Raw genomic sequence first — 24,591 nt, forward strand, 5'->3', positions numbered from 1 at the left:
ATCCAATTTGACCTGATCCAATAATAAACTATATCATATATATGCTGAGATGTATGGAGTTTATTTAGATTTTGTACATAAAATCGGATTCAAACCGATCTGGACCCAATCTAATTGTTAATGTATTGGATCTGGACCTTAATACCTACCGAATTACGATCTGATTCTTGTTGGATCAGTCCCAGATCCGATTCTTATTGGATCGGTACTAAATCAACCTGGGATCATATTGAGTTCCGATAAAACCCGATTCGATAAGGGTCCGATCCGATTCGTTTTGGATCAGTCTCGGATCCGATCCTTATTAGATCGGTATTAAATCAACCTGGTTCTGATCCCGATCCATTGACAGCCCTAAAAGTGGTAATTGGGTTCGTAAGATTTTGATTTTTAATTGTCAAAATTAAATTATGAAAAATAATTTTCCAAATTCAAAAATTGATCGTCTGTGTCATAGTTTAGAAATTTGTCGAATCAACTCAAAACTCAATCGAGACAACTTGGCTTCATTGGATTGGATTTCAAGCTGATTCGACTACAAAACTCAATGGAACCAACTCTCCAAGTCAACTCACAAAATTGACCTAGTTGAAATGAGTTTTAAAACTATGGTATATTTTGGCCCAAACATATGGCCATATATGTATGTTCGATTTTGTTTGATTTTGATCGATCTCTATCAATCGAAATATATATAAATACGAAAGAGATAGCTTTACATTGCATTTTGGCTTTCTATTTTGGAGTAATATCCTCCTAATCATAAATTAAAGTGTATATTTAAAATTTATTAAATTTGATATTTGCATATAAGGCACTCGATTGTGGATTTTCAGATTGATTGGCATGTATCTTTATTTTGATAAAAGTGAATCGTGAGATTTGAATTCACTTATTTATAGTTGTGAAATTCTCCAAAAATTTTCCAAAAAATATAAAATCCTTTGAATTAAGGACTAACCGATTAGATTGACAAATTAACTAGTGATATATCAATCAATAATGGACTTCACCTCTCAAAATTTTATTTTCTTCAACATTCAAACGTCAATAACAATATAGAGTTTTTAAGAGATTGAATGTGATGGATTTTGGTGAAAATTAAAAAATATTTCCCAAAAATTTCATGATTTTTTTGTAAACATTTCCCGAATTTATTTGAATTAACCAAATATGACTGAAATCGAAATTGGTTTGAGTATGAACCCATCCTGGTCAACCCAAACTAGGTTGGCGAAACCAACTCGGACAAGTTAAGTCAACTTGACTAGATCTGGGTGGGTTGATATGGTCATGATATTTTTTTCCTAATTTGTCTTTTTTTTTTTTTTCTTTTTTATTGTTCCATTTTCTTTAGAAAATCAAGAACAATTTGTTCTACATCACTATGTTTGGGTTTTGATTTAAAAATGTAACTCTGTTTTGGTCCACACTTATATCTATTTATAAGGGTATAAAGAAAAAAAAATACAATTTATAATTTTCTACTTGGGATATAGTTTCCTTAAAGATTAATGCTGGGATGACCTTAGTGGGGGACACTTTGACGTGGTAGAGCGTGCATGCCCGTAGATTCGTTCTCCGAGATACGAGTAGGAGAAAGTAAGGAGTTGATTACTACCCATGTTCTCCTCTCTATTATGATGGGAGAAAATATTTTATACATTGAGGTAGTTGTACGCTACCCATGTACGATTGTTGAAAGACAAAACATCAAGATTTTAGGTGGCATGGTTTTAAAACTTGTTTTGACGTCTCGTCTCATCTACAAACGAGACCAAGTCATCTTGGACGAGTTTGAGTCGTCTTCAGGGGCGGAGCCAGGATTTTCTTGCAGTGGGGGCAAACTATGGTTAGTTGTATAGTTGAAGAACTTGAAGATGAATGGTTTTAAGGAGAAATTCAGAGGTTTTTTATTAGAAGCGAAGAAAAGGATATTTAAATCATTTCCAATTAATATATAAGATGGCCAGTCAAGAGGCAATGTCATCAACACAAAATTGAAGGGGGGAGGGAGGTGAGGGCGTGGGGGCAAATGGGGAGAGAGGTGAGGGAGTGGGGACAAATGGGGCATGTAATTAGTTGAAAATATAGTGGGGGCAATTGCCCCTCTCAGCTCCTTACTCGCCCTGCCCTTGATTGTCTTGTTCAACAATGAGACAAATGAATCATGGTTTTAAATCTCGTCCGATACATTTGACTTGTCTATTCGTCTTATTGGTGAATGGTACTGAGATATATCAAACAAGTCGACTCGGTCTTGGACGAGATTTAAAACCATGGAGACTGGTATCGTTGATCATTGAAAAACATGTTTGGATCTTTGAATTTTTAATATTCTAGAGTGTTCATCGGATTTCTAATTACTGTAAAACTGTATGTAATCTATTCTTTGTAAATCGCATTTGATCTTATGATTTGATTGTCTATACGGCTCAAGATCTTGGATTCATCAGGTTTTAGAACCCATGCAAGTTAGTCATGTTATCGACATTCATGTGGATCTATCACGCATAAAAGCCCAACGATCAATTTTGCAAATACTAGATAGTAGTGTTGATGGATCAAGTTGGCCTTACAAGGTCCATTAATTATGGTCAGCACAACGTGAAAAAAGCCCATATTCAACAGCCCAACGCGTTCGAATTTCATAAAACATGACTGGCTTCGGCGGACTAAGGTGTCAAAATTTTCATCATCGAATATTTTTTTTGATGGGCCAAATCGTCATATTAATGGAGGATGGGAGAAATTAGACGGTTTTAAGCCGGTTGGGCCGATCTGGCCCTTTACCGTAGAATTTTTGTTTCTAAAATTCGTTAGCCTTGGTCCATTGAAATTCCCAGTTTTCACGTGATGCAGATCGGGCTTGAAAACATTAATCATAGCTGGATCCATTTAAAAACCGGGATGGGCCGTAAAAATTCATATTCCATACTGATCCATGTACATTATGGCTAAGTTTTGGGCCGATCCAAACCTATACTTGCTTATTAAGTTGTTTTCTCATCCTCTTTATCTTATGCTCTTTAGTTTTTTTTGCAAGAGGGTGGACTTAAGGACTTTTTCTGAGAGAGAGAGAGAGAGAGAACCTATAAATGGGCTGGGCCAAACATGTTATCTGTCTGTACGCTAAGCCCAAACTCATGCTTCCCATATTAGCTTTACTTCCTGAGCCCAAGCTCGGTCCATTGTGGGCCGGGCTGAACCTTTTGACACCCTAGTGGTGCAATCGAATGAGAAAAGAGAGGGAGTTTTACGCAATTCAAGTATTCTTTTTCTCTAACTGGAGCAAAGGGAGAGCATATTAGATTTCTTCACTTTTAATAAGATAAAAAAAGAGAATATTTATCAAGTGAAGATGTCCAAGTAACAGCAAACGTGACCAAAATCTTGAATTCTACCTCACTTATAGAATTTCAAAAAGAAAATAATAATAATAATAATATATATTATTTGAGTCATCTCGTTCATGAATGAGACTGAGTCATCTCAGACGAGATATTCAATTTATTTGAGTCGTTTCAGATGGAGATTTAAAAAAATGCCTTAGAATTAAAACAAATCATGTCTTTGAGACGACTGGTCAACTCATCTTGTTGGTGGACGATAGCGAAAATACACAGACGAGTCGTCTCAGTCTCGGTCTCGAATGAGATTTAAAACCATGATGATATAAACCATGGTACATCTAAATTTTTAAAAATAAAAATATACATAAATCAAAATTTCTAATTTTAGGCATTTTATAGTATTCGAAGTAGAAACCTAATTTTTTCCCTGATCCTTACTATATATGGATTGGTAACAATACAATGAAACATATTGGGGACATAGTCAAGTCTTTTTACAAAAAAAAAATATCATTTTACTTTCAAAGAATGTGTAGTCTATTTTTTATTTATGATAAGTTTATAAATTATTTTTTATGAAAAAATATCTTATAATATATAGTTAATATATAATAAAAACAACACAACTAAACTATTTTCACTGACTAACTATTTATTTAATATACCCTTTTCTATAATAATTTCAAAATTTTAATGTTTTATCTTCACCCCATACATTTATTTAATTTATATTTAGATTTAAAATATTTGTATAATTTTGAAAACCTCAAAATTTCAAAACTAAAATAAAATAAAAATAATAATTGTTATGACCATTTTTGTGGTGATTTTCTAATTAATTGAACTAGTCATTTGTTACATATAATAGTTTAAATCAAGAGTGGTGATTTTCTGATTCAAAAATTTTCACTTGGTTTTGTTGTAGCTGATGTGGCAAGGGCATAGAACCATATATCTTTTTCTTCGGGATATACACAAGTAAAAGATCAACGGTTTTGTGCCCTGATCACATCAATTGAGTACTGGTCGAATAAAAATTTTCGAGTCAAGAAATCATCAGTGTTAAATCAATCATGACCATGATTTGAGTAGGTCAATCACGACGTGGGTTAAATATATCAAGACTAGCTTGACTAAAAGACTTGAGATTCCTTGAGATTACTAACAGGAAAAAAAATCCTTGAGATTCGAAACAAATCATGAGATTTTATTTTGAACATGGATGGTTTTTTTTTTTTTTCTTACATAGCTAGTAAGGAAAGTATTTTTATATATAAAGATACTTTGCCATTTGGCAGAAAACTATTGGACTGAAACTTCCTTACATGAAATCGTACGGTCAAACTGGGTTCACAATTCATCTTACACGTGTAAGGGCAATATCAAAAGTAGAGAATAATGCTGGATTGTAACTCCAGAAAATCCTTCTCAATTTAATAATATAGTTTATATATTTTCTTATAACTATGAAAATAAAAAAACATTTTCTTCTGCAACAAGAAACACGGTTTTATATATAAATACCTAATCTGATAAACAGATCCCAAACTCAATTTCTTCTCAATCTGAGAGACTCGATAGGGTTTCTCTCATTCTCTGTTTTTTTGAATCAAAGATGAGTAACCAAGCTGAATCTTCGGACTCGTATGCCATCTCTCTTTAATCTTCGATCTCTGTTAATTTTCACGAACAATTCTCGATATTTTGCTTGTTTTTATTGTTATTTTGGGATTTTTATTTGTTGGATTTTAGGGATTTTGAAATTTTGATGGTGGGTTTTGTGAATTTCAGCAAGGGAACTAAGAGAGATTTCAGCACTGCAATATTGGAACGTAAGAAGGCAGCAAATCGGCTTGTTGTCGATGAGGCAACCAATGATGACAACTCTGTGGTGTCGATGAACCCCGAAACAATGGAAAAATTGCAGCTTTTCCGTGGTGATACGATCTTGATCAAGGTAAATTGGTAATTTTTTGTTGTAATTGTTGTTGGTTTGGTTTGAATTATTCGAAGTGGTTCTGCTTTTGGGGGGTTTGGCAAGGTTTGGGTTTCGGATGTGTATGTCTATATAAATTTTAGGTTCAAGGAATTAGGGTTTTATGAAGAACATAGGCTTCTGTGTTAGGGAACCTTAAAAGTTGGGTTTTTGGTGGTTGGTTGAGTAGTTGGATTATTCGGGTGTTTGAGAAGCTAGAGGTTTCTTAGGGAGAGATTTTGTTCTGTTTAATGCTTTTGTTAGTTTTTCATTTCTTGAATTTACTTCTGTGATTTTTGCGTTGAGAAAAATTACTAAAAGAAATTAGGTTTACTTTAAAGTTCAAGCTTTGTGAAATTTGTTGGGGTTTTCATTGTATATAAATTAGGCCTTCTAAACGTCTAAGACTCCACAAGGCTATATTTTCGAGATTTTTGGAATTCGGATTAGGGTTCTCAAAATCTAGAATGGTGGTTTGTTTATTTTTCGTTTTATCTTGAATGTGGGTATTAGGGAAAGAAAAGGAAGGATACAATCTGCATTGCTCTTGCTGATGACACGTGCGATGAGCCAAAGATCAGGATGAATAAAGTTGTCAGATCGAACTTGAGGGTTAGGCTCGGTGACGTTGTTTCTGTGCACCAATGTCCTGATGTCAAATATGGGAAGCGTGTCCATATACTTCCTGTGGATGATACGATTGAAGGTGTTACTGGGAATCTGTTTGACGCATATTTGAAACGTGAGTTCAATTCTTTTCCAACTCATCTTTTATTTTTCCAATTTCTGTCAAGTTATTGGATTCTAAGAATTTTTTATTCTGATATTTTGTTAATTATTGCATTCATTAATTGGAACTTGTTTTGTGTGTAATTTGAAGGTACTTGAGTGTTTTATTATATTTCGTTGATTTAGACATTTAGTCTCATTCTGTAGAGCTGATGCTTTTCTTGATTTAGTATTGCTGATCTTGATTGTTAAACTCGAGAGATTCTATTGCCACACCAACTTTTGCTATGCCACCCCAAGATGTGTGGTAAGTCTTTGGTGATTTACATATGAATTGGGGTGGCCTAGACGGGCAATAGAGTCTCTTAATACCAGTTTTGTTCAACTTACCATGCACTCCTAGTGGGGGAGCACCCCAGAATTAACCCTATTTCCTTTACCAACCATAAAGGCTACGCTTTTGTGATACTAATCCCCTGCTCTAAGAATTACCTCCATGCACAACAGTTGTATGACCCACTCACCTCACTGCTTTCCCAACCTAGTTGCCCAATTCCGTATTTCTCCCTGATCACATTACTTCACAGAAAATCATCATTGGAGCCATACCTCTTTTTTGTTGATCTCACTTGCAAGAACTATTTTTAGTCAATACATGGAAACCGAAGCCCCTAGGTGTATGAAGAGGTTTCCATGATTGAGTGGATGAATAATTGATGCAAGGAGGCATTTTTGTTGACACACTTGGTGGTTTCTAATATACGCCGCCGTTGACAAATCTGAGGTTGCTGAGCTTTTCATGTCAAAAAGCATTTGTGTCATTGAATTGGTCACTTAATTGTTTACATTTGCAGCACTAGTCATTTAGTGCACATCTCATAGAGTTGTTTACAAGTTTACATTCAGTTGATCATTTACATTTACCCCAAATAATTGGGATAATGCTTTGATGATGATGATGATGACGAAGACACTTGTAGCACTAATGAGATCTTGATATATGTTCAGGCAAGTTTGCAAAGAGTCATTATTTGTGCTTTCTGTTATCAATTTTTTATTTTAGTTTTTAAATTTTTGACATCTCTGTTATTGATTTATTACTATCTATAAGATCACAAATATGTTGCATTGACCTTTTAAGGGGTTGAACTACATTGTTGATGCTTTTCAGATTTTCCCTTAAGAGGGACCTAAGTCCATTGTTACAACCTGAGTCATATCATCACATATTCATTTAGAATGCCCTACGCATAAGTTGTGGACTGTTACTTCTTATTCTTCTTCTTATCAATTTATAAATACAAATTAAATCCCAAATCATTGCAAGTGAAAATTTGCATTGTTGTCACTTTTGAGATTTGACCCTTGATGGATCTGATTCAGATGTGAAGTTGCACAATTTGAGTAAGTGTTGGATTGTTACTTTGGTCATTTACTTGGTTTTTTAGCTATACCAATCTACTAGTTGTTAACTGTTATTTTCCATGTCATCTGCTATTTATGACTATTTATTCAATAACAATAACAAGCCATGTTGGATGGACGTTTAGGTGGGCAAATTACAACATTGAACCTTGTTGGGTTTGTGATGTGTGCCCAACATCCTACTGTATGGTTTACATAGCCAACAAGTAGCTTCTTCTATTCATCTGGGTGGCGATTAATTCGTCATTCCATGTTAATGCATTAGGATTTTAGTTAGAATTTATATCTTGTATCTCTTCATTTGTTTTTTTTTTTTTAAATAATTTATTCCTGGGGTATCTTTATACTGTTTACCATCCTAGTGTTTGTAGATCTGTTTTATTAGGTTTTTCTCCTGGTCTTATCACACTGGTCATGATATGGTCCCGACCTAATGCCCATTTCATGGGAGAAAATATACTGTTTTCTTGATCAATTAACTTAGGATTGTTAGCTGGGTTCTCCTTGAAGTGAAAAGCTTGCGTTCTTATTCTTTTGGAGTGCCACTTAACAAAGCTTGATTGTTTCCCCTATATAATTGTTTTCAGCATATTTCCTAGAAGCATATCGTCCAGTAAGGAAAGGGGATCTCTTCCTGGTTAGAGGTGGAATGAGAAGTATAGAATTTAAGGTCATTGAGACCGACCCAGCAGAGTACTGCGTGGTTGCCCCGGATACTGAAATCTTTTGTGAGGGGGAGCCAGTGAGAAGAGAGGATGAAGATAGGTTGGATGAAGTGGGTTATGATGATGTGGGTGGGGTCCGGAAACAAATGGCTCAGATCCGGGAGTTAGTCGAGCTTCCACTTAGACATCCACAACTTTTTAAATCAATTGGTGTGAAGCCACCAAAAGGAATTTTATTGTATGGGCCTCCAGGTTCTGGGAAGACACTAATAGCCAGGGCTGTTGCCAATGAAACTGGTGCTTTCTTTTTCTGCATTAATGGACCAGAAATTATGTCCAAATTAGCTGGGGAGAGTGAAAGCAATCTTCGGAAGGCATTTGAGGAAGCTGAGAAGAATGCACCATCTATCATCTTTATTGATGAGATTGACTCAATCGCTCCCAAGCGAGAAAAGACACATGGAGAAGTTGAGAGGCGGATTGTTTCTCAGCTCCTTACGCTCATGGATGGTCTGAAATCTCGTGCCCATGTTATCGTTATGGGTGCTACGAACCGACCAAACAGCATTGACCCAGCTTTGAGAAGGTTTGGGAGGTTTGATAGGGAAATTGACATTGGTGTTCCCGATGAGGTTGGACGTCTTGAGGTTCTTCGCATTCATACAAAGAACATGAAGCTCTCTGAAGACGTAAATTAATCATTAACCTTTAACTTATGTTTCTCTTTTTTGAAATCCATCTTCAACTATTGAAGCAAATTGACAATTTTGTTTACACTATACAGGTTGATTTGGAAAGGATTGCAAAGGATACCCATGGGTATGTTGGTGCTGATCTTGCAGCTTTGTGCACTGAAGCTGCACTACAGTGCATCAGAGAAAAGATGGATGTGATTGACTTGGAAGATGAATCCATTGATGCTGAGATACTCAACTCCATGGCAGTTACGAATGAGCACTTCAAGACTGCTCTTGGAATAAGCAACCCCTCTGCTCTACGGGAAACAGTAAGTCAAGTTTCAGGAAACTCCACCATGAGTAGCCTATGGTTTCCGCTTCGATGAGAGACGTCTTTTTTTTAGTAGTTTGACTCTTTGAATTTTGATGAGCAGGTTGTTGAAGTGCCCAACGTCAACTGGGAGGATATTGGAGGACTTGAAAATGTAAAGAGGGAGCTTCAAGAGGTAATGTTGGATATTGGAATCATCATAGTTTGTCTGTTTTTTTTTTGTTTTGTTTTGTTTTGTTGATTTTCAGTTTTATGTATCTCTTGACACTATATAGACTGTGCAATATCCCGTGGAGCATCCTGAGAAGTTTGAGAAGTTTGGTATGTCACCATCGAAAGGTGTTCTCTTCTATGGCCCCCCTGGATGCGGGAAAACTCTATTGGCCAAAGCAATCGCTAACGAATGCCAAGCAAACTTCATCAGTATAAAAGGTCCCGAGCTGCTCACAATGTGGTTTGGAGAGAGTGAAGCTAACGTGCGGGAAATTTTTGACAAGGCCCGCCAATCCGCACCCTGTGTCCTCTTCTTCGATGAACTTGATTCCATTGCTACTCAGGTTTGTTTGGTTTCTCTCTCTTTTATGGACTTTGATGATTTTCTCTGTTTTGGTCCACTGGTCTCAGCTTGCATGCGTACTTTTTTTTTTTTCCTTTTCTGACAGAGAGGGAGTAGTGTTGGAGATGCTGGTGGTGGTGCTGATAGGGTTCTAAACCAACTCTTGACTGAAATGGATGGAATGTCTGCAAAGAAGACAGTTTTCATAATTGGTGCCACCAATAGGCCAGATATAATAGATTCTGCACTACTGAGGCCAGGCCGTCTTGATCAGTTGATATATATCCCACTGCCTGATGAGGCCTCGCGTCATCAGATATTTAAAGCATGCCTCAGGAAATCACCTATTTCGAAAGATGTGGACCTGAAAGCCCTTGCCAAGTATACCCAAGGCTTTAGTGGAGCTGATATTACGGAGATATGCCAGCGTGCATGCAAATATGCCATTAGAGAGAGCATTGAGAAAGTAAGCTTCTTTATTCTTTGCTGTATGCTGAACTGCATTTATTTTGTATCATTTATTCAGGAAAAATCACATCCATCCATCCTCGATTATAGCATCTGGCATTTTTCTGTTTATGCATTTTATTAAATGAGAAGTATACGAGGGCTAATTTCTAATGGATAGCTTCTATTGGCACCCAACTTTTACTTATTACACCCCAATTAAAAATAAAAGAAATTAAGTGAATGGTTGAGAATAAGTAAAAGTAGGGGTGCCAATAGAAGCTCTCTTGTTTCTCTTTTTGGGTTTAAGATTTTTATATGAGCCTAATCATAATTGTAAATAACTACTGAAATTGTTTGAACAAGTGTTCTAATGTTTTGTTTGTTATGTCGAGATTACATTATAATATGAGCCTAACCTTTATAATGTTTGAAGGGTGAATTTTAATATTCAATTGTGGTGTGATAAATAATTTAAGAAATTGGGGTGTAACAAGTAAAAGTTGAGGTGCCAATGGCAGATCTCTTTCTAATGACATTTATTGATTTAAAATTACCACAAATGGGAAATGATTGTTTACAATCATTCAAGAGAGAGAACCAATTCATGTTTTAGATTTTTACATTGAGTGTAATGAGTTGTCGGCATGGCATGGCATGGCATGGAGTGTAGGGTCTTGAAACTAATAAGAATGAATGATGATCTTGGTAAATGCAGGATATAGAAAGGGAGAAGAGGAGAAGTGAAAATCCCGAGGCAATGGAAGAGGACCTTGAGGATGAGGTGCCGGAGATCAAGGCTGCTCATTTTGAGGAGTCTATGAAGTATGCCCGAAGGAGTGTGAGTGACGCTGACATTCGCAAGTATCAGGCATTTGCACAGACATTGCAGCAGTCAAGGGGTTTTGGGACTGAGTTCCGGTTCCCAGATGCAGGGACCACCACTGGTTCAGATCCTTTTGCAGCAGCTGCAACAACTTCTGCTGGTGGTGCCGATGAAGATGACCTTTACAGTTAGTTCGTATATTCTCTGTTTACGATTTGATTAATGAATATAAGTAATTTCTAGTTCCCTCGAAGCCTTCAAAGGGAGAAACAGAAATACGACAATGTGTGTGATGGTTACTTCTGTTTTCCTGTTTAAACATTATTGTTTATTTATAACTTTGATAGGGATTTCTATATCTATTCAAGAACAATTGACCATCTCATCCGTAACAATCCACAGCTCCTGCTGCTTTTTATTTACCCATCTATACTCTTGAAGGGTTATTTATTTATTATTTATTATTTATTATTAAATTTTAGGATCAAAATAGGTGGCATCATCCTCTAAGCCTTATTCCGAAAATTCAAAAAGACCGAGGCCGCAACCCACACCTCAAAATTTCTAGCTTTTGTTGATATTCGTTTTGGTTGCTACTTCGTTCTTTTAAAACCTTCTACTTGCATATTATTTTTAAGATAAAAGATAAGATCGTAATCAGTTTTTAACGATTTTGCTTCGCTTAGTTTGTTGTCCATAGTGATTATTTCTATATTTTTTTAAATACCTTTATGTATATTTTCCAATCATCCACAAAGAAGTAGACGTTTGAGATTGTATATTTTTCTCGACTGTCAACCTTCGAAGTATAATCATTTTTAAACTGTATTGTAAAATTTTGGGAAAATTACGTAAAGGATCCTGACGGGGGGATTTCTTTCTAATTAGTCCCCGAGTTTTGGGCGGTTGCTTGATAATTCATTTAGTAAATTTTTTTTTTAATGGTCCTTCAACCTCATCACATGTTCTAATATTTTTTCAAATATCTAAACTATCATTTTTTCATCTTTTTCTCATACTTCAGTTTTTCAATCGCATTTCAATCATTTTCGATGATTTTTTATCGTGAATGATGAATGAAAATGATAAATTTCTAATTTCAAACATTTAAATGTATTTTTTTAAATTTATTTCTCTAATTTAAAATAAAAAATGAAGAAAAAAATCGAGATTCAAAAATAATAATTTGTAGTGTCAAGCTCGCCACTTCTTTATTTCTTATTGAGTTCAACAATTAAAAAAAAAACTTTGAAGTCGACAATAAAAATGCTGAATCCAAAAATAAAAAGTGGTAAGTCTAACATTGGTAAAATCTATTAGTTTTCATTTTTTTAGTTTTTTTTTTTTTCACTAAAATACATAAAAGATTGACTAAAAACTTGATATAATGACTTGTAGATGATTTCAAACCAAAAAATCCATCCTTGATTGATTTTCATTCAAAAACGAAGTAAAAAAAGGTTGAAAAAATATCTTAACTCTTTACATACATTTTCAAAATGTTTTAAAATGACTTTTTCTTCCTTCTTAAATCTTTTTTATCGGAACGGAGTTTTTGAAACTCGACTAGGATCCTGAAAATCTATTTTTCTTTTACGAAAATGGTGAGTCTGAATGGTAAGGACAATTTTGACATTTCAATCGTAAGAGATGTGTGGAATGGGGTTCAAGATTGATTAGAAATAAAAGTTTTACTAAACGGACTATTAAGAGAAGCCTTAAAATTTAGGGATTAATTAGAACAAAAATCATTCCATCAGGGTCCTCTATGTAATTTCTCTAAAAACCATTTTCTCTTGGTTTGATTGGTATTCCCAAGTCACGCAGCATTCCAAAAACACCAATCCATTTTAACTATTAAACGGTATTTCAATGCCAACATTATCAATCTCTCTACTAATTACTGATAACTAACAAAATGGTTGTTTTAAGATAACTCTACTAATTATAGATAACAAAGTTTTAAAATTTTTTGGTTATTTTGTATGAAAAACACAACTCTGTCAACTCAGCCAACTTTTCATGAATTGGCCTGATATTTTTTCAAAATATCAAACATTGGATCTCAAATGAGTCAATGTTATGGATGATTCACATTGACCATCTCCTCGGATAGCCTCTAATATTGAAATGACTTGTACAAGTCATCTCAGTCTCATACGAGTTTTAAAACCATACTACAAAGTAATTCTCTAAAGTTACTAAAATTTTAAATTTGATCCTCTTATTAATCTCATCAATTATCATTACTTCCCTTGGGATCATAACAGATCATGGGATTAATCCTTGGACAAGATCATAGTCTATAAATTGGGCAAATCCCAGATGTAGATCCAATCCACTGTCGACTGGGATCGATGATACTCGATTATCAAAAACAAAAACAAAAAAACAAAAAAAAAATTACAATATAAGTTGTTCAGATCTAAAGTAACACAAGCATCCAAACACCACAAAATCAAAACAACAGGAATTATTACAATATCAAAAGTTATAGATGGAATGCTATACATAATATCTTATAGTATAATTCATATTCATAAAAACAATATAACATACATCATTCCAACATCCCAATATATATATATATATGTATAGATATCATCATGGTTTACTCTTGTGTGGATTAGAAGAACATATGGTTGAACCAAGGGTGTGATAGTTTCCATATCGGCTAGGTGCTGAAGAACGTCGAAACCCTTTTGGCAGACAATTCTTGACATCCCGGTCTTTAAAGACACGTCGCTTGCCATTCGGTGGTAATGGTTCCAAGCTCACGTAATCCTGATGATTCGACGCTATGGGCCTCGTCGCTTCTGCAACCCTATTCGACGAACTCTGGCCGGCCATTGTGATCTCTAGAGGAGACAATAATAGAAAGACTAAGAACATAGAAATGAAGAGAAGAGTACTAGTAGACATTTAGAAATATTTTTGAAGTTTAGTTTTGAGTGTTGGAGGGATGGTTTATAATGGTTTTATTTTATTTTCTTGAGTGATTGTGGTGGAGAGGTGAAATGAGCTTAAATAGGCTCGTGAGTAGTGTAAATGTGTAGATATTGTCCAGCTCATAGCAAGCAAAGCGTACTTCTTGGTGTTGGAAGGAAAGTTGGATGGTGGTGGGGGTGGCTTTTGACTGTGCAGCTGATGATGCTCGTGCTCTTCATTTATTTTTCTCCTCAAGTTTTTGACTTGTCAAAGTCAAACTTTGTTTTTCAATTTATGTTGTTTTAAGGTAAGAATTGGTACGTTAAAATGGTCGGGTCATACCTGACCCGATCTAGATACCTAAACTTGCTAAATCTAAAGAGTTTCAAGACGTATCGTTTGAGTCCTCTCAGTATCGCCCGATAACGAGATGGACGGACATTTTTTTGGGGTTTTGTGGAATCTCATCAGACGAATGATAGATCTCAAATGTGAAATAAAAAATCTCTTCCAACATGAACGAGATATATCAGTTTTCATCTCCAAACCTTATCAATTTCACTTCTAAATCGATTTTTTCTCCTCTTTTCAATTAAGTGAAACAAAGAATAAAAGAATTTGATAAAAAAACTTCGTCTTCTTTCTCTAAATCAAGACGGAATTGAAGATGATTTTCAAAATTGTTAAATGATTTAAAATCATTGTCTCATTGCCAATGAGATGACTCGTCCGAGACAACTCCATATCAGACATGAATGAGACGTGAAACCGAGTTTTAAAATCATGATCTAAATACCTAAATTTTATGGGCTTTCTTATGATATAAATTGAAAGGCTACATCAGCATTCTAATGTTTGCTCCAGGCCCACTGAGATCTCATGCCAGTTGTAAGTATTAGATTGGGACACGTGGTAGTGAGAACTAACCAAGTCATCTATATCACTGTAGATTCTTCTACGTGTTAGTGTTGCACAGCATATCTATAAAAACAACTTTCTAACCATACGCCATCAGCCAGATCCTAACAACCCTTGGAGATCATGAAAGTAGGTTGGGTAGTTTACACGTGTCTATCTTATATGCAAAGTTCAGGTTGAACCCCTATTTCAGGAGTTTAGTAACGTTATCCAACCCCACTTATTTATTTAAAATCTCATCTATACAAACTAACATGGTACTTGTTTGCCGAGAAAATGTGAGGCCATAAATTCCTAGAGAAAGGTCACAAAAATACCACTAGGGATCCTCTAGACCTAAATCTACTTTACTCTAAAACACAAAATAAAATATTTATAAATTATCCTAAAAATATATATAATAATAAATCAAATGAACATTCTGATAAAAAATTACGTCTTATCTAAGTTTAGACATGTTAGTTTAGACATTAACACGACAGATTATTTTAGTCAATTATTTATTTATTTTTTTTATTGAAAATTTATTTCCTTGCTATCTTAAGAAAGTAATTTCTTAGATCATGGGAGGACTAAAAAAATGAGGTCGGGGCTTTTAATTTGATGCCACACTATTCCCATCAGTTTTCAACTTCTGATTTTCCATGCACAATCTCAGAAGTTGCTAACTTCATTATTCTCATAAAAAACATTTACCTCATAAATAATTTACTGAGAAAATAATTTTCTCAAAAAATATTTTCCCAACAGAACTATTTTATGATCAAATGAGGAAAGATACAATCAAAAGTTGCTAAATTCATTATTGTCACTCACATTTTACCCAACAAATAATTTACTGAGAAAATAAATTCCCAACAAACAGACCTCAAATCTGGCACAATAAATTACACACTTGAAAACTGTTCCTACCTTTGTGATCAAATGAGGAAAGTAAAGATTATCCATGGATAAGACCTAAAAGCAGTCTACAACCCCCTTATTCTGGCACATTAAATTACACACTTGAAAACTGTTCCTACCAAATTTTTATCAAGAAACAACAAGATCGAACTACCCCAAACAATCTACAACTTTCGCAACCATGCAAAAGCGCACACTCACCGAATCTGCAAAAGTTAAAAAGTCCCGAGCAACTAAGAACTAAAACTACTTGACAGTGAACCTGGAAATCATTTCATGTCAAGCTGATCAACAAGGCACTTAGGGTTTGTTCCAATTACAAGAACTGTAAGGATTCTACTAAACCCAATGATACTTGAAAATTTATCATCCTCGTCAACATTCAAATTATGCTTGAAAATGAAAATATTTCCATTTCTTCATTTGAAGTATGTCAAGCTACCTTGTCACCATCAACGATTATTTTTTTTCCAAAGCAAACAAATCATGGGAAAAAACTTAAAAGTACACATAACCTTGCATGCAATCATTTAAATAATAAGTGTGCTTTTGTATATCCTCCATATGATGATCCTCAGAGTTCTCACCCGACGTAGTAAAGAGAGAACGTCGAGGAAATATCTTAATATATATTAAGCAAATCTACCCTTACAATATTTGTATGAAGAAGCATCATATCCATGCAATAAAGCTTTTAAAAACCTGAACCCAAGTTTCATTAGCAGTTGTACCGCGATGGATAACTGTAACAACAGCTTTTCCCATGAAGGGTTCCATAAATAATCTACCCGTCATACTGAGGAAGCAAATTCTATCCATGGTAATACTATAGAACAGAATATCAATTTCTACTACTACTACTACTACTACTACCACTACTTCCCCTTCTTTGAATTGGTTTGTAGAGCACAACAGTAACAAATTTTGAGCGGAAGCGATGAGTGATCCCAAGGGCCACTACTGATCGCGGGCTCTCTCGATTCTCAATGTAGAGATGGTTGAGAACCACATTTTGTGGCGGTGGAAGTGTGCTAGATGCGTCTCTACTTGCAGGGAAGCTCAGCAAAGTCTGCTGCAAGTGAGGAGGGACAAGAGGTGGGTCCCTTGCTTCGTCTTCATTTCCCGGGTATGGGTTATTGTAACTCGAATCTGGTGATCTCGGGACTTCAAATCCCACCACACTTACTTCATCCTGCATTAAGTCTTTGTTCAGGACCATATAGTTTTGGTTGCCCATAAAATAAAATCAGTGGAGTTAAATACCGAGTTCTGTTTGCGACTTACCTGATCTTTTCCATACATATTGTCCATATTAGGGCAGAAATATGCCTGAAAAGAAAAGGGGTCTCTTCAATGATCAATTGAAAATAGCACTATATGCAATGAGAAGCAAGAGTAATTATACCATGAAAATCATACCAATTGCATAAAAAACAAAAGTGATAAAATTATACAAGTATCTATGTAGGATCCAAAATCCACATTGTGTGAAGTGTGTCTTTTTTCTTCTTTTTTTTTTTTCTTTTTTTTTTTATGCGAGGCAAGGACATCCTATGGTGGAGAATATGTCCTAGTACTCTAAAAGTAAACTTTTGAAGAACAAGACACCCAAAAAAGAAAGAGAGAATTACAAAACCCTAGTGGAGATCTGTGGGGGACTGCGGGCGTTGAAATTGGGAGAGGGGTGATTGTTAGACATGGAATATGATGGTTGGAGATTGGAGCAAAACCATGAGGGATGAGCCTGAGATGCAATGCAATGATGCACCATGAGAGTGTGTGTTAGTGGAGTCGGTGAAGGTGGGTTCAACAATGTTGAACCTAGGTTGTGGGATAACATACCACACGCTTTAATTGAAATTATGAAATTTCACTCGTCATAAATTTGGGTTTCCTTTATTATTCTTACATTAGTCACAATGAAGTTGCATCTTTAGTTAGCAGTTTGAAAATTGATCCGATAGTGTGGTGAAATGGTGGATTGTTTTCTTGGTAAAAAGTCTCTTGGTATTAAGTCTTCATTGATCAATAAATGTGTTTGTGCTTGTGTGTGATCATCATGAAATAGTCGTGACTTTTTTTCTTCACCGATTTAATTGTGAACTTTGAATAAGACACGACTTTTACTAACTTCACAATTAAATCACGAATTTCATGATTAAATCACGAACTTTGCGATTAAATCAGGAAAAAAGAAATATGACATTGATGCAGTTCTAAGAGTATGATTTTGATGATGATGATGGTGACCATTTTTTCCAATAAAACATAAGGTAGTAATGATGTAAATGAGGATTACGTTGATTATGATGTTTTTGACAAGTTGATGAATTGTATTGAACTAATGATTGTTATCGTTTTTTATATTTTGAACAATATTAATGTGGACTAGTGGTTACTTCTTGTGTATGCATGGATGAAATCAATATGGGTTTCGGTAATTTATCATTATAGCTCAGTATGAAATTTAATGATGTAACATGAGAAAACTATTTAGTAGGAACAATTACACAGTCCTAACCCTAACTTGATTTTTTTCCCGATGTTACCGAATTTTTCAATTTTTCCTCTCATAACCGACTTATTCCCGAACTCCGACTTGGTGACTATGCTGCTATGGGTGAGAAGGCATCCACACATATTCCACCAAGGTCCATCTAATACCAAAAAATGTGGAAAAAATGACCTCACACCCATCTTGAGATATTGCAAGGAATTTGAAGATGTTTTCCCGACTCCTAGATAGAGCATCTACTTGATATTCGCATACCTCATCATCAAAGCCTTATCCCAAAGATTTGAGATCTACTGATGAATCTTGTGGCTACATTCAATACTGTCTAGAGTCACAGTAAGGGATTTGTTCAACATCCAAGTGAAGAAAGCAACTCTATTTGGATGGAAAAAGGGAAGCACCAAACCTTCTTGGTGGAAATGCAAAAGATCTCTGACAGACTGTTTAGAGTATATGATCCATGCAAAGATGCTAAAAACTGATAAAATGATTCAACTGTGAAGGATGTATTTCCAACTTTGTATTCTCCCTCTAAGAAAAAAAAAAAAAAAAACCTCAGATTCAAGAAAAGTTTCAATGAATGGGAGATTGATTTTTATTCAATCTCCTTACTAATAACCTTGGATCCTTTGTCACCCTCTCAAATAACAGTGAAAGGTTGCAGATTTGATGTCACAACACTTTGGTTTACAACCCTGGATAAGATTTGAAACTTGATCATCATAAATGGATCATAGTCCACTTATGTATTATGTACAAAACTGATGGAGAATCAATAAATCATTTGCTTCTCAATTGTCCTATTGCAACGTCATTTGAAATTAATATTTTTCTCTTTGGAGTTAATTGGATCATGCACAATTCTACATTAACAGTCTGTCGTGGCACTTATATCTCTGCCTTTTCTTCTTGAGGGTTACTGCTTTGAAGGGTTCTTCCCTTCAAGGATTGCTGGGGAATTCGGAGACCAAGAAACCAAAGAGTAATTTAGGGCAGAGAAGACATTCATTTGAAATTGAACTGGTCTCTCATTTTTCCCAAGTGCGGGTGAATGTTTTCGAGGGTTGCTAAATATTCCTACAACTTGTCCCAATTTTAATTTAAGTTGAAAAAAAAAAACAGATTGCTAAAGACTTCCCAAGTACCTCTTAATTATATTGCTTTCAATTTCAACATTTCTTATTCTAGAGTAGGAAATTTATATGAGAATTTTCACTTTAGGCGGGATTGTGTATATTCTATAAACTCTTTAAGGTTGTTTTTTTATATTCATTTATCGCTTTATTCTTTCTTTGTTTGTAGCTTGTTTTGCAGGTCGGTCAATCGAGTAATCTAGCACCCTTTTTTATCCAATAAATCGTCTACTTAAAAACAGGATCTACTTTTCACACTTCTGGTCATGACATATCACTTATTTTTCTTAACTTGCCATCACGCTAAGAAAACATAGGCAACTCTTTTTCTTCTTTTTTGTAGGTCAGTTTGGATAGAATGCATAGGATAAGAATGACATTTCCTCTAGAATAATCTTGCTAATAACAAGAAATCCAAGAGGAAGCTGTGAATAGTATACAGGGCATACCACGTCAGTGCCTCAGTGGTAAGCTAGCAATAAGCCCCCCAATAAGGTTTAAAATATAGCCCAGACCGATAAGAAACATTGACCTGAAACATTCAATGTTTCGGGAGTGTATCGGAATGTATCAGTTTGTATCGAATGTATAGGCCAATACTGTATCGATTTTTTCATTAACGAAAACATTTAATCGATTTGATATTTTAAACCATGAGCCCCATCCATGTGGAAGGAAAAGCCCTCTTCTCAGCCTTTTATGTGGTTACATATTAACACGAATACCGTGGTTGTACACCTTGCAAAGTCAAGGGTCTCACAGGTATTTTACAATTAGCATCCAAGAGGATCCAAGAGATATCTGACCAGAATTGTGCCCTTCTGCTGTCATGAAAACAAAGGTAAGCCCCCCAAAGGAACTGCAGGTTTGGAAGACAAAAGGGTTAGGAAAATTCTGACCAAGGATAGAAGAACCCACCCATTTGTCAAGGAGACAACACCTCCATTATTTTGCGTATCTTCCATACTTGGCCGTATCCTACCCACTAAAGATTTCATTATGAAAATCTCAAGCCTAATGGTATAGAAAGGAGAGGACCCAAGACCTGATAGATTAACGGGTAAAGTGTATTGCTTCAAATAGCGGCTCAAAGCCAACCTAATCTTCTTGAAGCTTTTCAAAATTATAATGGTTAGGATGGGAGCAAACCAATGACATCAATTTCTATACATTTATCGTAACCACTAGACAAAGATCCAATGTTCTTAGTTATATAAAACATTAAGAAGTTGTTTTGTAGCAAACCAATGACATCCATTTCTATACATTTATCGTAACCACTAGACAAAGACCCAACGTTCTTAATTATATAAAACATTAAGAAGTTGATTTGTCAAACCCTATCGATTCACAGCAATGAAGTTATCATATAAATAACTGGGTAGACCAAAACACATTCTCAAAGAAAGATACAATCACAACTCATTTTTACGTCTCGTCTCGTCCATGATCGAGACCGAGTCTTCTCGGACAAGTTTTCCGATACATTTGAGATGTCTCGTTCAACAATGAGAAAAATGAACGTGGGTTTTAAATCTTGTCCGATATATTGACTTGTCCGTCCATCTCGTTGCTGGGCGATGCCGAGACGACTCGGGCGATACGTCTGGGATGAGTTTTGAAACCATGGATACAAGTAAAAATAGAGAGACTAATAGAAAATAAATACATCGGTAGGTTAGGTACTTGACATGCATTCCATTGAAACATGAGAAATTAACTTAAGAAACAAATGAAAACCCTAGCATGAACATTAAAACATACTAAATCAACATTTTATAGACAAAAGAATTCAAATTTACAATGAACAACAATTAGAAAAATAAAGCCACATAACATGCAAGAAATCATTTTCAAGAGATAATAAATACCTGTTTGAGCTAAGGCTCTAGAACCCTCCTCTAGACAAGGACACAAAATCTGATCTGCAAACAAACATGCAAACCCTATATGTAATCAAATTCAACCCATCTAAAGATTCTACAAGAAAGAAACTTTGAAGTATCTAACCCCTAAAAATTATCAAAATTGCAAAAACCCAATTGGACCCAAGTTAAAATATAATCCAAAAAAGGGGTTAAATTTTTTAAATCATGTAAAAATAAAAAGAACCCAACAAGGGTTTTCGAGAAACAGAAAAAAAAAGGGCAAAATTCTTCAAACCCAGTAATTAAAAACAAAGAAACGAGTACCCATTAAGACAAAAACACAAGAATCATTCCAAGAACAGATATTTCAACGTCCTGTTGAAGAACCCACCAAAGTTCTCGATCTCTCTTAGAAGAATTACTCCTAAAGAGAATCAAACAAGAATATGGAGAGAAAACAAAATCAAACCCAGAAATCTTCCTCAAAAACCCTTGTTTTTCTTCAAAATCAGATTAATAATTCTGATCCAAAAGGGGAGAAACGAATCAATATGACTCAGAAATCGTGAGTCTCGGGGAGCACACGGGGTGCAGGCGGGATGAAATACAGAGCACACAGTTGTCCTTTTTAGGGAGTTTTTTATTGCAGGAATTTTCTAAAGTCCAACGACGTTTGACAGAAAGAATCCAACTACGGTTGAAATTGGAAGAAAGAAGTCAAAAAAAAAAAAACACTAGAGAATTTCTAAAGATTTGTATGATCTTTCGAAAGATCTTTTGCTTTTGATGTCTAAGAATATGCGTCGGACGTTGTGTGTCAAACGTCATTGGAGACTAGAATTTTCCTTTATTCGTGTGAGAGCGTTACGTTTAAGGATTTTTCTAACAGTTTGAGGCTCTCCATCAAATATACGGTGTCTATGGGAGTAAAAGCACAGGTTTCCTAGAGATTAGTAAAAATAATATGGGGATCCATGTAAGTTTTTCTTTATTTGTAAACTTAGGAATCCCAAGGACATTTGTCGACAATGATGAGTTTTGGCTTCGATGGGGAGTAGCAGTTTCGTAAAAACTAGCTTCTGATTTCGACGGAGATTTAAAAGCTTGTGATCCAAACAAACGAAGAGAGTTTTCAATTCCTTGTCGAAAAACTTTTGACTTAAGTAAAGTCAATCTAAAATTTTACATTATCTCGGATTTATCAATCATAAGATCCCATGTGTATTTGGGGCATCCCCAAATAAAAAAGTGAATAATGATTTTCTGATGCCCCTCTCTGACATACGTCCCCATAACAAAATCGTAGATCAGTTGCCTCAGGATACATAGAATCTTTTCTTGTGTATCTTGAGGTAAATGATCTACGGTTCTGTGATGGGGGCATATGTCATAGGGGGTGTCAGATAACCACGACTCATTAAAAAACCACTCACTTTAGGCTTTGTGTGCGATTGGTCATCTGGGATTTGTGAATCCCCAAATTGATTTACGTGAGAAAAAAAAATCTCTTTGTCAGAGTCGATCCAAGCAATTGTTTGATGGAGAAAGTCAAACATGGTTAATATTTTCCTTACCTTTATGTCTTCACATGCTTGGTAAGTGACAAAGTTATTCCTCATTCACCAACTTAAATTTTGGTAATTTTGACAAATTTGAAAAAGACTAATGATAATCCAACACTCTTTTTTAAGACACCCCCATATGCTCCTTGACCTGGCAATTACGGAACTATAAATCTTTTTCTTGTGTATCCTGAAGCAAAGTATCTATGGTTCTGTGTTGGGGGTGTCTGAAAAAAGAGTATCCGATTATCACGACTCATTTGAGAAAAAGATCAATTTGGGTTGTCATGTAATTATATGTTAAGTGGGTCCCATTGGCACTTGTGAAATTGATTCAGAGACTCTCAATGGTCAATGATCTTGATTATTATCAAAACACATTCGACATAAGAGATATGTCTTGGATTTTACCTCAGTATGTATGTGTAATGTACCAATTGAGATGATGTTGATGTGTTTGGTCGTGATTGAGACAATGCCTTTGTATCCTATTATGAATGGATTGCTTGTTTTTTATTGAAGACAATTACTAAAAATTTTATTAGCAAAATGATTTGGAATTGTTAGGAAACGTGTCAAAAATAATTCAGGAATATTATGAGATGTTGACATATGATTTGTAAATATCACTAGAAATGCCAAAATTGGTTTGGAAAGATCTTGAAATGAGTGAAGAAATCTTACCCATTTGGAAAACTTTGAAATATTGACATGTGGAAGAGAGAGATATTTTTGGGTTATATTCTAAAATTTAGATTTTCGATCAGAAAATTGAATTTGGTAGATTTAACATATCTATGTTTTTAAAAGTCAAATCAACTGGAAAGTCACATTCAACCAATCATTCAATCAAATCTATTGATAATCTGTAAGAACAGGAAAGAGATTCGAGAACTTATTGTTGATTTGATAGGTCATGCAAGGAGTTGCACTCATCATCCTAGAGGTGATAACCATCTCCCACAACTCTAAGAGACGATACTACAAGGCTCTAGCTAGTGATCATCTCCCATGATTCATTGATCAGACCCCTTGACCATCTTTGTCGAAGAAGAACATTTCGAGCTTGTCGATGATGTTTTACTTCAAGGAAAAAGATTAGAAAAATCATAAACATAACACAAACAAAAGAAAACCAATTTAAAAGATGAAAAAAAAAAAAAATGGATTCACTTCTTTTTGTTTGTATTTATACAATATTTAAGTTAGGAATTAGCTTCCTTTTATTAGGAAGGGTAGGTCAAGTGTTGAAAACCCATGAAACAATGAAATCCTCAGGCCAACCCTCCAGGGCCTGTTGACCCTCAACTCAACCAGTTGCACATAGGACTTTTTCAGGGGATGGTGCATGTGATCATGAGATTAGTCACACCTAAAGGGTGGGCATACTCACGATAAGAAGAAAAAAAAAACAAAGATTGGTCATCATATGGAAACTTTTGAGTGTGCGGATTATCACGCATTTCTCTAGCAGTTGTTACAGTGCAATCAACATAAAATGGCTATACTAGACTGGCTTTTTGGTAAACTGGTTTATGAATTATGAGACATGAAGAAATGAAAGGGAAAGAATCGCATGAAATTTTAACCTTATAAAAAATTCATTAAAAAAAGCTCACATGTGGCTCATTGTCCTTATATACTCAAGTCCCTTGGCTGAACTTGAGCTTAGTCCAACCTGGTGTGTAGATGTTTGTGGTTACCATAATAATAGTGGAGTTGTACAAAAATCTTCCATACGCATAGAGGACTAGTGGCACCATAAGAGTTTTCTAATGAT

The 24,591-nt window shown here is 35.1% G+C and overlaps 2 protein-coding genes across 3 annotated transcripts; one reads left to right on the forward strand and one right to left on the reverse strand.

The window, feature by feature from the left end:
* The first annotated feature begins 4,836 nt into the window (after positions 1-4,836).
* LOC147399766 (cell division cycle protein 48 homolog) lies at positions 4,837-11,369 on the forward strand. Its single transcript, XM_086445239.1, has 9 exons — positions 4,837-4,997; positions 5,145-5,310; positions 5,842-6,070; positions 8,070-8,836; positions 8,932-9,153; positions 9,259-9,330; positions 9,431-9,712; positions 9,818-10,177; positions 10,877-11,369. Exons 1-9 carry the CDS (start codon positions 4,969-4,971, stop codon positions 11,174-11,176), a joined length of 2,427 nt encoding a protein of 808 aa, XP_086301365.1. The 5' UTR covers positions 4,837-4,968; the 3' UTR covers positions 11,177-11,369.
* A 4,973-nt stretch (positions 11,370-16,342) lies between these two features.
* On the reverse strand, positions 16,343-21,904 carry LOC147399767 (5'-AMP-activated protein kinase beta-2 subunit protein). 2 transcript variants are annotated; one of them, XM_086445242.1, is made up of 4 exons: positions 21,574-21,904; positions 21,253-21,306; positions 17,018-17,062; positions 16,343-16,925 (listed from the first exon to the last, which is right to left on the reverse strand). In XM_086445242.1, the coding sequence occupies exons 3-4, from the start codon at positions 17,042-17,044 to the stop codon at positions 16,575-16,577; spliced, it is 378 nt and encodes a 125-aa protein (XP_086301368.1). In that variant the 5' UTR covers positions 17,045-17,062; positions 21,253-21,306; positions 21,574-21,904; the 3' UTR covers positions 16,343-16,574. The 2 variants fall into 2 exon arrangements, with proteins under 2 accessions (XP_086301368.1, XP_086301367.1); XM_086445241.1 differs by having other exon boundaries at positions 21,641-21,902.
* Positions 21,905-24,591: the final 2,687 nt, after the last annotated feature.

Source organism: Akebia trifoliata, chromosome 6 (genome assembly GCF_017979445.1).
Source record: "Akebia trifoliata isolate Shusen 1 chromosome 6, ASM1797944v1, whole genome shotgun sequence".
Lineage (NCBI taxonomy): Eukaryota > Viridiplantae > Streptophyta > Magnoliopsida > Ranunculales > Lardizabalaceae > Akebia > Akebia trifoliata.

Bases quoted from the DNA above. Each gene is read 5' to 3' on its own strand.
- LOC147399766 (XM_086445239.1), top strand. From the start codon at position 4,969: ATGAGTAACCAAGCTGAATCTTCGGACTC. The intron at 4,998-5,144 runs GTATGCCATCTC...TGTGAATTTCAG, and splicing joins CAAGCTGAATCTTCGGACTC to CAAGGGAACTAAGAGAGATT. The intron at 10,178-10,876 runs GTAAGCTTCTTT...TGGTAAATGCAG, and splicing joins TTAGAGAGAGCATTGAGAAA to GATATAGAAAGGGAGAAGAG.
- LOC147399767 (XM_086445242.1), bottom strand. From the start codon at position 17,044: ATGGACAATATGTATGGAAAAGATCAG. The intron at 16,926-17,017 runs GTAAGTCGCAAA...GACTTAATGCAG, and splicing joins ATATGTATGGAAAAGATCAG to GATGAAGTAAGTGTGGTGGG.